This window comes from Phyllostomus hastatus, unplaced genomic scaffold (assembly GCF_019186645.2).
Source record: "Phyllostomus hastatus isolate PE091 unplaced genomic scaffold, TTU_PhHast_1.1 phas_scaffold_1674, whole genome shotgun sequence".
Lineage (NCBI taxonomy): Eukaryota > Metazoa > Chordata > Mammalia > Chiroptera > Phyllostomidae > Phyllostomus > Phyllostomus hastatus.
In genome coordinates, this window is record NW_025334011.1 from 1,775,357 (window position 1) to 1,787,630 (window position 12,274).

Here is a 12,274-nt window from a genome sequence, read left to right on the forward strand (position 1 = left end):
ACACTTTTTCATTACTCAGTGATGAATCTAGTGATAAAAGCTAGATGGAGTCAGATCTGTATTTTATTAACATTTTTATTGCTACGTGCTCCCAATACAACAAACAGCATCAGTAGTGTACACTTTGATAAAAAAAAGAATTTTCAGCTTAGTAGAAAATGAAGCTTGAAGTTCAGAAGTATACGAATGTGTACATCTTTATGGGAGGTGTATGTGTGTGACCATCTTTCTCTATATTCTCTTGTGGACCAGATGTATATACATGCAAGCAAACTAGAGAGAATTCATTCAGGGGAACTTGGGAAGGGAAATGACTTCTACTTGAGGCTCAGGGATTATTTTATGATCTGGAATTCACCTAATTTATTTGACTTTCAAAACTCTTGCACAAAGTAGCAGCGATTCCTTAGAGGTATAGAGTCCATAGGTGAAGCTGTTTACCATGGTTAAAATGCAAAAGTGCTTGCACATTCTGTGCTTTGAAAGGTTAACATATCTTCATAGTTCAGGAACTGACCTCAAAAACATTATGCTGACATACATCTTTTTTTCTTTGAATATAATTCATGAAGTATGTATGTTTTTCACATACTTTAAAACAAATATTTCTAGTTCACTATTTCATAAAAAGCTAGGGGAGTTCATACTATTTTGTGTTTCATTGAAGAGGAACAAATCAACTTTGTTTCAACTACTTCAAAAATGCAAATGGTTTGCATAACATCAAATTTGTTCAGTTTAAGCTCTTTGATTTGGCTGTTATAGTTTGCTTAAATTTCTCCTCCAGGCACAGAACAGAGCATGCATCTCTAATTATGTCTCTCTAGTTTAACAAAATATGTCATTGATATTAGCGTAAATATTTAGTACATAAAAATACTATCAAGAAAAATTCAACTTTTAATAAATATCTTCAGTTCTGAATTCTATATACAAGTACTTTACATCTACTCCCTGGAGAGAGCATTTCTGGCTTCACTGTGAGTAAGGTGACCACTGACATAAATTACTAGCACATTATTGCAGTCAGATGCATTGTGGTTGTGAACATTTGGGTGTGTGAACCATGCAGACAATAAATATTGCAACCATTGACAAATGCTTTTTTGAACCTGCTTCCAAAGCCTTACTGTACTTGAGCAACAGTTCTAGTTCAATGATACTTTTCTCAGCTACCAACATACAAATGATCTCAATACATATTCCTTTGTTATTATTACAGTACATTGAGTATGCTTTTTCTTGGGTATGTCAACTACGGGAAAACAAAAAACGCAAGAACATAGGACACTTCATTGGTGCCTATTGCGGTCCTGGTAAGAGGGTTTCAGTTTGTTTTGAATGGGTTCATTTACTGGACTCTGGCCCCTGTGACCATAGTCCCATTCCTTTTTATTAAAGGATGGAAGGTAATAGGTAAGCTGAAATCTGTATATCTGCAGCTTATCTGTTTTTTTCTTTTTCTGTAATTTAGGTATCATACTGTTGATTAAATAAAACCCTTTGTATTGTCAATAGCTGCAATCCTTCCTCTTTGTAATATTTTGCTTTGAAAATCAACCCATAAATGTCAAATAAGGCAATACTCAATGACAAGCACCTAGAACATCCAGAAATGTAATATAGTAAACAATCATTTGAGAACACATCTCTTAAAATAATACTGATTTCTGCAATATACAGTATTTACACAACAGCTGCAAATTTGCTCATATAATATTTCTAATATAGATAAATAGGAATACAAGTCTACGAATTCTTTGCTCCATTCCCAAAATATTTTGTTAAGGTGTAAACCATTGGCACCTCTTTTTACTTTTACTACAGCTTTTTTTAAACAAAAAATCAGCCGAAATGCACAATTGGTTCCAGTCCCTTTTCTGCTTTAGAGAGTGACCAATGTATTTAGCAACTTACTTTTCCTTCTGTCAATACTCTTTGGTGCTTTCTTCCAATGAATTCTGGTAAATTAGTCAATGCAGAACAAAAAAAAAGGAGGAAAGAAACTAGAAAGTGAACCAGCACTTTCTGTTCTTCCCTTAACAGGTAAAATGAGTTGACGCTCAATGGAGATTTTCACTTTAAGCGATATGCACCACTGGGGAGAGGGAGCTTGGCCAGGCTCTCCTCTGATTTCTAGCCTTTTAGGTTCACCTTCTCATCTTTCCAAGGGGGATGAGCGTATTGGATGTCTCTTGTCAATCATCTTTTCATCTTTCTTTGAGGTTCTTGCCTGAGAAGAAGCACCTATTGAATCACGGACTGCAAGGGAGGGGGCAGCAGCCACTGGTGAAGATGAAGTGAGGGGGCCACTCCTGGTGGCAGGGGAGAGCTGTCCCACAGCCCCACTCCCTGTGTGCGGAGCACTCCGCTGGGGTGAGTTAGCACCATCAGGTTTACTGTTTGGCCTGAAAGCAGCATGTGCATTTGGACCTCCCACTGAAGAGATCCTACTCAAAGATTTCTTCCTCACAGCAGGAGTCTCTGAATGGTAAGGAACCAAAGATGTAGGCATCACTAGAGATCCAGTGAGGTCGAGGTCACCAGGGTTAAAGATAACATCATCCTGAGTTTCAGCAGCTTCAGGAAGGAATGGTGGTGGCAGGGTGCTACTGCGCTTACTACAGGACTCACAACATAGCTTGTTGTAACCTGGTATGGAGCAGTATCGTGCCAGCACCTCCATTTGGCAGAATATGGATTTATCTCCCAAACATGGCTCATCTGCAAAAATTAAAAGAAATGCATCTAAATATAAAATAGGAGGAGAGAAATTAAAATTGCTTATGACTGTAAACAGATTTAAGTAAAATCAGGCATTGATGGGAGTTGTCCATATAAGCCTTTGAATCTATAAATATCAGCATTAGGATGAATTCATTGAAATAAGTCATTCTTTATGTGTAAAGCACTTGGTTTGACCACCATTTTAATATCTCCATCAGGAGTCTTTAGTCGAGGGTACTTTTTGTACCTATGAGGAACATTCATCTGATCTTCTAATGAGAAAATAGGATTAACAAATATTTTTAGGATCTAAAGAGGTATCTAGTTTATTTTATTTCATGGTACTTCTCTATTTCTAATAGAGTAGCCTCTATATTAAATTTAAAATCGAGATATACACTAAAGACCTACTGGAACAAATTAAATCTTAAAAATGTATTACCAAAGAAAAAGTCAAGATGACATCTTGATTAGATGTATTGGGTAAAACTATATTGCTAGGTAAGGAACCTGCTATGTAACTTGCCATAGAAATTAAAGTCTTTTTCTCAAGCTTGAAAAAATTAAAAGAAGGGTGAGTTGGCAAGACCCATAGAAGGTTTAAAAATACCACTCTTGCTTATTATGTATTAGAAATTCTAATATCTATTAGTGACAAAACCATGCCCATGTCTCAGATTGTGGAATGACTTACATTTGCCTGGCATGCACAGATCTATTGTATAGTATGATGTGTTTGAGTAATTTGTACTAGCTAAGATAATCTTCTAATCATGGTGTGAATGTCTGAGCATCACCTTAATGAGTTTCTCCCCAAACATCAATTCGTCATCATACCTAAATGACTTTTTCTATGCCTGTAGCTCAAAAGAAGGAAACTATTTTCTTCCTCCTATGAGTTTAAGGCTCTCGCCCTAGGATAATGGACCTTATCTGACCCGGTACTCTCTTTTCCCTCTGACTCTTTACTTCCAACACCCTTTTCCGGTTCCAAGTCTTTTAAACCTTCTAAATTATGTGGCCCAGCTCTAAGTGCTCTAATCTCTTAGAGTTGAAGAAGCCTGCACAAGGGGCTCCCCTCTCAGAGTGTGAGCAGCTTGGTACTGCAGGGACAGGTTCCCAGCCTGGGTATAATTAGGTCAGAATATGCTTCTATATAGGAGAGGGAAAAGGGAGAGATATTCTGAAAAAAATAAAAGCAAAAGAATACTTTTTTTGGTAATTTGCCTCGACAGAGATGGGAAGGCCTTAATGGTGCCAATAAATAGTACAATCCACATGCGCCTAGAAAAGAGCTCATAGGGCAGAATCACTAGAATTAAGCAAGCCTTTTAACTTTCTCACTCCATGTCCAGATCATTATAGGAAGTTCAGGAAAAGTGTTTTACACAGTGTCTCAAAAGGCCGTTTGATTCTAATTGCAGCTGGAAACTCTGCTGGGAAGTATTACTTGCTTGACTGATATATGGTAGAAATACGTGGCCTTTCAGAGCTCTCAGAACTGTTTCAGAACAAGAGAGCAGCTAAAGGAAACTGGGATCACTAACACAATTATGTCCTCTCACCAGCACCTCTGTTTTCCAATAAAAATATTTTCTTTTGGCTAAAGGAAGAAAACCAAACAAATTCTTGCTGATAATTAGGTATATTTGTAGAATAGATAGCTCTATCAGCTATTAAGATCAGTTAAACCTCCTCACCAAAGTATTTAGCCTCCTGGTAGTAATGCTTACATAAGAATAAAATATTAGGGCAACTAAGCTTTACAGCTTCAGAGTAAAGTTTGTTCTCTTGGATTTGACTTGTGTATTAAGATTTCAAATATACTTTCCAGAGAAAAATGATTGAATGTACAGGATCCTGCAGGAGTAACGCTTGCTTGAGTGTGGTTGGTAGGGTAATAATTGGGTGTGATAGTTTCCAGTTTTAACTTGAGCATTTCACCTAAAATGTCATGTGGTATGCTTGAGTATGATATTATTATGCTACAGAAGTACATGCTTATGGTTTTGTGATAAAAGATTGTGTAATAAAAAGAGGCGTTATTTGTGCTGGACCTGTAAGGTCCTTTGTCTCCCTCTCATGGTCATTCCTGTTCATGCCACTACCCATTGCAAATGAAAATTTGTAAGGTTCAAAAGGCTTGAAGCCTGAAATTTCCTCAAGAAAAATTACCCATTGGATAAAATAGTGCTTTGGAAACTTTCTTGAAAAAAAGAAAACACTGTTTAGCACATAGCAGTATTCCATCAATGCCTTAATTGTGATGCTGTAGGCCAACGACAAGGAGACTTCTTTAGTCTCCTTGTCCCCAAGTCTCACTAGTATGGTGCAGCAGTGTCCATGGTTGCCATTAGGCACGGATTTAGTACAACTGCATTTCAGAGGAAGCTTGTGGTGGGGGAAGGGTAAGGCGAGGACAGAGGGAGAGGGTGTATGAGACTGGGAAGAGGGAAGCAGGGAGGAAGTACGAGGGGGTGAGAAAGGAAGAGAAGGAGGTATGTCGAGGAAGAAGGGGAAGAGGCAGAACAGGCAGGGAGGACAGACACAGAAAAGGAGGAAGGAGATAGTGTAACAGAAACTGAAACCATCCTATATATATTTTTTATTTATTTTACAGTAGCAAATCAATGTCTATTTTTAAATTAAATCATACTACAGAAAGAGAGTAGGTTAGGCAAATTTTTGCATGTATGCAAGGTGTCTATTCTGAAATCACCCTGGGGAGTACATGTAATAGGTGGGCAGATATTGGCAACAGCCTGTTGAGTAGCATTTATCATCTACATGTCTACATGGAATAATTTTAGTAAAAACATTTCAAAACCATCTGCAATATTATGGTTTTACAATGATGGGAGGTTATAAAGAAAGAGAAGAAGAGTGAGGAGAGAGAGAAACAGCAGCCTTTTCAGAAACACAGACTGACAGATGCTGCATGCACGTGCCACAGCTCTCACCCCTGGCTCGCGCTGTGGGGGGGCTGCGGAGGTAGCATAACTCAGGCTGGCCTGCAACGCCATTCTTAAGAATTGTATTAGGCTAATTTTTAAAAACTGTTTTCCTTTGGTTATTTTTTGATAAGCAAATACAAAATTCCAGAGCTTGTCCTGAAAGGAAATTCTGCTTTTTGATGATAACAAACCATTGTTGGAGCAGTGAAACCAGTGAGTGTTACACCTACCATTACAGGGAGGCAGCTGACAAGCTCTGACGGCCTGGGGCTTCTCCCCGTCGCAGTGGTCTCCAGCCCTGCAGAGGACCTGCCTTACCTCGGTCCCATCGCCGCAGGTTACGGAGCACTGTGGAGACAAAGGCTGTGATTACAGACGTTTATTGTACCAGGACCTCCTTTCCTCCTTCCCCCATGCTCACACGCATATGTATGCACATGCACACACACATGTGTACACACACACACACACACACACATGCACACGTGTACATGTTGGGGACCGCCCTGCCTGGTCTCAGGAAGCTGTAATTCCCTGTGATTTAGGCTGAGTGAAAGACCTCCGGACCAGAAGCCACTAAGAAGACAAAACTTATTTCCCTGGGATGAACACTGCCTGTTCTAATGCCTGGCTCCCCTGCATGATCGGCAGTCAAAGACGGGTAACAATTCTCTAAGAAAGAGAATGAATCTAAGACAGACGCAATCATGTGGGAATGCTCTAAGGGAAGAGACTCACGGGGCTGTGGAAATGAAGGGGTGATGGACATCAACCCCTGCCCCCTTGGCTTTGTCAAAGCCTGAGTCCTTGTGAGAAATCCAAGTCTCCTGGCTGCCTTTGTCTTCTCTGTTAACTCAGGCCTGCAGGGGCGGCCCAGACCAGAAACGGCAGACCCCTGGGGTAATAAGGCCTGGGGCATAGAATATGCAAGATCCTGTGAGATCTGTTTGCTGGAGGATGTTATTAACTTGGAATTTAAAGGCACAGACAGGAAACCTTTGGAACCTGTAGTCCTTTCATATGTTAAAACTCCAATCTCTGCCCAGAATCACAGCAGGAGTTCTGTCTGCACCTTTGTAAGTCACCTACTTCTTTTGATCTTTTCTGCCAGACTGAATCCACAAACTAAGTCTGTTTTCTCAATAAAAATCTGCTTGGGAAGGGAGATGAGGCACTCTCCCCACTAGAGAGAGAGTGGCCATTCCATTTTTACTTCCCCACAGAAACTTCTTATCTCTGTGTATGTCTTTCTTGTGTTTTGACGAGCCATCCACAGCGTTCCGTGCTCACTGCAGGCAGGTGAGCATGTGTCATGTACACACAGCTCTGGGGTTCTTTCTCTATGGAGGTACTTTTACCTTGGGATTTGGAGACAGATAGTCCTAGGTTTATACTCTGGTTCCATCATTTACCAACCTGGCATTTTGCTTTCTTTCTGAAAGCTGGAATAATATGTTTGCCTCATAGGATGGTTGTAGAATTAAGTGACGGCAAAGGAGACAGGGTATGTAAAAATTATGCCAGGCATGTAATAAGCATTTGCTATGAAAGAAGCCATTGGTATTATAATGTTAATATATGCATAGTGGTGCTGTTTTTAGGGCGCTGATTATGGTATTGACATAGCCATTTTTTCACCTTCCTTAAGGTGGCAGGATTTACTTACAGGCTACCTAGGTTAACTCAACCTCTTTTACTCTATTCCACTATTACTCTATTCTCATAAATTCATTTCTTTAATGAAGGAGCTAACTGCTCTAAAAGTATGCTCAGAAATGTCTACGCTGTTGTTCTAGATAGGAGCTACAGAGGAGGGGCCCTCATTCCAGGACTTTGAGGGGAAAGGAACATGAATTATCATTATGGCCTGTTCAGGTGACCTTCCCTTGCTTGTCCTTCCTTTTTGGGTCTGCTCTCCACCTACTCCTCCTTAGCTGCTTTTTGATGCCCTCTCCTTCTCTAGCTCTTCTCCGATGAATCCTCATTATGAGTATTTACAAATAGAAAAGACATGGGGTTAACTCAGGCACCCCAACATTGAGTCTGCCAGTCACCAAGCAAACATCATTTCACAGGCACTGGCTGGGTACCAGGAAGCAAAGCACATGGTTCTCGAGAAATGAGTGGGTTAGTGGTAAGCACAGACTCAAGGACAGGAGTTACAATACTCTGCCATGAACAATATGCCTTTGGAATGCATAGGAAGGACGTTGGGAAAGGTACCCCAGAAGGTGGTATTTTGGGCTGTGGAGGTGAGCCTTGGTAGATGAGAGGGAAATGGTTAGAGAGGAGGAGGGTGAAGGGCCAACCTGCCAAAAGTAGGTGGCTTTAAATGGCAAAGTCTTTTTGGAACAGTTAGAATTTTACTCAAACTGGGTCAAAGAGTCGGAATAAAAAAGAAGAGTCAGTGCAGGACTTCCTGTGGCATATACAAATGTCGAATCATTACCTTGCACACCTGAAACTAATACAATGTTTGTCAACTATATCAAAATAAAAAAAAAATAGAAGAGCTAGCAAGGTGCCAAATGGAGCAGGGCCCCGCACTGAGTGTGAGGGGCTTGGAATCCCCGAGTAGGAATGGCGAAGGCAACAACAGTGTTAGATCCTGGTATCACCTTTAGACTCCTCTTGGCCTCAAAGTACCCAAACGTGGTTTGCCTCTACCAAGGCCATGTACTTATTATCTTAAATACAAATACTGTTTTAAAATATCAATTTTTTCTAACACCTTCAGGTGCTTAATGATTACAAAATGTTATTTTCTCAATTCATACAAAGCATGCCTGATATTTAAGTCAAATGCAAATATACTTCACAAGCTTACACACACCCCCGTGCACACAGAACTGGCACACCCACCTCACTCCAGGGCCCCGTTTTCCACTGGGCTGGGCAGGGCACTCTGTTACAGGGCCGGCGGCTCTCAGGACGGTCACCCACGCAGTACTTGCTATGCACAGAGCGGTTGGTGCCATCGTGGAGGGGCTGGAGGCAGCGCACAGTGCGCAGCTGGTAGCCGGAACTCCCACAGGTTTTGGTGCAATGCTCCCACTCTTCCACTGCCCAGCTGTGGGTATGGGGGTTAAGATTGAACATGGTCACTGGGATGTGGCATATGCATCTTCTTGCACTGCAAGCCTAGACTGCTCTGCTCTCTGAGTGACGTGCAACCAGTGGGGCACACAGCTGTACAGGGAGCCCTCTCAGAAAGATGGGTGTATTGAACAATTAAAAACCTTTAGAACTTTCTAACAATCATAGGCCTGACACTTCTATTTTTAATGTCTCAGTATTTTTCTGCCACCCAGTGACTCCAAAAGCTAGTCCTTTCCTAAACAATGATCGACAGATGGTTTCTGAAACTCATCTAAAGGATGCCTGGTTAGGTTCAGACATGATGGTAGTTTTCAAAATAGTACCAAAGCAGTCTCAGTGATATTGCCTAATGGTGTTAAAGATCTGAAAGGAAAATAAAAAAGGAACCCATCTCATTCTTGCTAACACAAATTTGGCTGCTGCTGCCTTTTCACAAAATTGTGAATTTACTCATATTTTAATTTTCTGAGATAACTGTTTCATTTCTACAACTGTTGCCGTGAAGACTGTCTCACACAAAGGTAAAAGAAGTGTGCAATCAGGGCTTGAATGCACCTGGAAGAAATATTCCCAAAACAATATGTTCAGAAAGATTTCCCACAGGACATTGCCAAATATGAGTGCCAATGTCAAGGCCCCCAGTGCTCCCCAAGTCAGCTGAGTGTACAGTATTATAGACAGTTCTCCATTACATGTGGTTACCAGGTCCTGAATGGGTATCCCCATAATTGCATCTGCTTTATCAGTCTGTCAGAAAGTCATTGAGGCATACTATTTAGCCTTTATAAAGTTACTTTTCCTCTGCAATTGTTTTTTCTTTACATATATATGGGGTACCAAACTACAACCATGCTAAAACCTTAGCAGTCTTTGGTATTAACAGTTTAAGATTGCTCTAGCTCATCAGACAGGGAGTAAAATGTATTCTGGCAACAAAGCAATTGTGTTCAACTTTGAAGACCCCAGTAGTGACTCTCATCTGAAGACAGATTACATGAGACACACAGACAATTATGGCTGTGTTACTCCATCTCGAAACTCCTAGAATGGCAGTAAAAGAGAAAAATAGAAAACCACAAAAGCCAAAAACTTGGAAACAAAGCCATTACAAGATAATATTGGAACCTAGAAAATAGTTGGGTGTGTGGCTGCTAATTCAGAAGCCATAAGAAGATGAAGTTTAAGTTAGCAGTAGGAGCTGATAAACTGATGACGCAGAATTTCAGACATCTACAGAAACTATGGCGGCAGGGGGAAGTATGAACTGTGAAAGTATGGGTGATGGATGGCAGGGCTGAAAACTGCGGGAACAATGGAAAGTCTGCTTGGAGGCCGTTAGGCCCCCTAATCCTTGACCGCACTGGGTGATCACCCTTCCTGTGAAGCTGCAGGAGACTTGAGGTTTGTCCTCTGTAGAAGGTGAACCAGACTCTTACCTTGTGGAAAACAGACATAGTCAAGAGACTACAGTGAACAAAACCATACTGAAAGTGGGGGTGATGTAAAAACCCACATATGGAATGCTAAGATGAGCTAGCTGCATACACCATAGGCTCATACCCCCTTAGCAGGAAGCTGATTGTGTTCTATGGAATCTAATGATCATTTCATTAGAAAAGCCCTAAATATACAAATAATTTAGGCTCTTTCAGTGAAATAACCCAGCCAGTTCATCTTACAGTGAAGCCCACCAGCAAAGTCTTGATCAAAAACAAGCTTCCCACCAGCCTGTTTAATCTTGCATTCCTTTATATGTGTGAATAGCCCAAAATCCCCCAAACACAGAAATTCTCTAATGCAGATAATGAAGGTGGGGAAAAAGAAACAGAAGAAAATAAATCAAAAGATATAATCCATGAAAGAGGAAAAATCTTGAATATTTTTAAAGAGATAAAATAATTTATTACATTTGTGAAATAAGAAACAAATGCCTTGAAAAATGAAAATTTGAGGAACTAAACAGAAATCATGGATATTAAAGATCTCTTGAATATTAACATATAAGCAAAAATGAAAAATTCAGCATGTGGAACAATAAACAATGAGAGAACATAAAATTAAATTTTTCTAGAAAGCCTCACTACAAATAGCCCCAAAAGAAAGAACATTGGGGAAAAAAGACCAATATAAGATTTTTTTTTCAAAGAAACATGGATATTAAAGATCTCTTGAATATTAACATACAAGCAAAAATGAAAAATTCAGTATGTGGAACAATAAACAATGAGAGAACATAAAATTAAATCTTTCTAGAAAGCCTCACTACAAATAGCCCCAAAAGAAAGAACATTGGAGAAAAAAGACCAATAGAAGATATTTTTTCAAAGAAACATACAAGAAAATCTCTCAAAGATGAAAAATATTGGTTTCATGTTTTAAAAAGTCTGTAAGTACATAACATAATGGGTGAGGAAAGATAAGCACCAAGGCTGTGAAATTTCGTCACTATGAAATTTCAGGACACTGGGAACAAAAAGAAGATCCTACAAACTTAGGATGACAAAAATAGGTCACAGAGAAAGCACTGGTTAGCAGAATGTCAAATGACTTTTTTACAGCAAGACTGGAGTATGGAGAACAATGGAACAAGGGTTTCAAAATTCAGAGGGAAATACATTGTAGTTTGGAATTAAGTGTGTGTACAAATGATCAAGAGTAGAAGAAAGACTTCTTACATACTCTTATACTTATGTTTTTCTTGGATGTAGAAGAATTTAATTCTTATATAAAAGTTTTTAATTTGTATATACTTTTTAAATGAAGCTATTGAAAGATATGATCCATCAGAACTAATTACTATAGCAAGAGATAAGAAAACAAGGAGTGCAGGCAATAGGACTGGCTAGAAGGCTGGTGAAACAAACCATGTGATGAAAGCCGTGTGGTGCCCAGGGCCAAGCTGGAACACACAGAACTCTCTGAGAGATGTCTCTAAGAAGATACTTGAGTGTTTAGTAATTTAGTATTCAGAGGAGATTGCTACTCATGAAAGAGAGGTTGGGGACAAACTAGTGAAAAGCAGTAAAAAATATGTAAAATTCAAGACATTCATGAACTCTAGAAGAAACAAAATTTTACAAAAAAGAAACAAAATAGGAGGAAGTTAGGTGTCTCAACTTGTGAGAAAGATGCATGTTGTTGAAATAATACAAACTCTGAACATTAATATCAGTAAAAGACAGGCTATACCAATACTGAAAGTACTTGGGGAGGGAGAAGTGTGGGCTGTGGGCATGTGTTTGGAGAAGGATTGCACTAAATCATTCACTTGCCACAGTGGAAGTTCAATATACATAATGTCTAAAACCTCCCCCACTCCTCCTTGCCCCAAAAAGTCAAGCAACAAAAGCAAAAACATTTTACTTGGAGAGATGGAAGCAGTTGTATTGGATATCAAACAAAGCATAATAGCTGAAAGAGTTGTTTTTGAAGAGCAGGAATATGATAAAGGTCAGGAAACTACAGCTTTACATAAATCCTGTGAGTTGATTTTA

The 12,274-nt window shown here is 39.6% G+C and overlaps 1 protein-coding gene across 1 annotated transcript in view; it reads right to left on the minus strand.

Moving 5' to 3' along the window:
- Positions 1–1,606: 1,606 nt before the first annotated feature.
- The window catches only part of ADAMTS3 (ADAM metallopeptidase with thrombospondin type 1 motif 3), a 232,634-nt gene continuing 221,966 nt past the window's right edge, over positions 1,607–12,274 (minus strand). Inside the window, exons 20-22 of the mRNA XM_045858021.1 lie at positions 8,544–8,751; positions 5,912–6,029; positions 1,607–2,724 (exon numbers count right to left, since the gene is read on the minus strand). Coding sequence (XP_045713977.1) covers positions 2,159–2,724; positions 5,912–6,029; positions 8,544–8,751 — 892 coding nt within the window. The 3' untranslated portion in view covers positions 1,607–2,158. The remainder of the gene's footprint in view (positions 2,725–5,911; positions 6,030–8,543; positions 8,752–12,274) is intronic.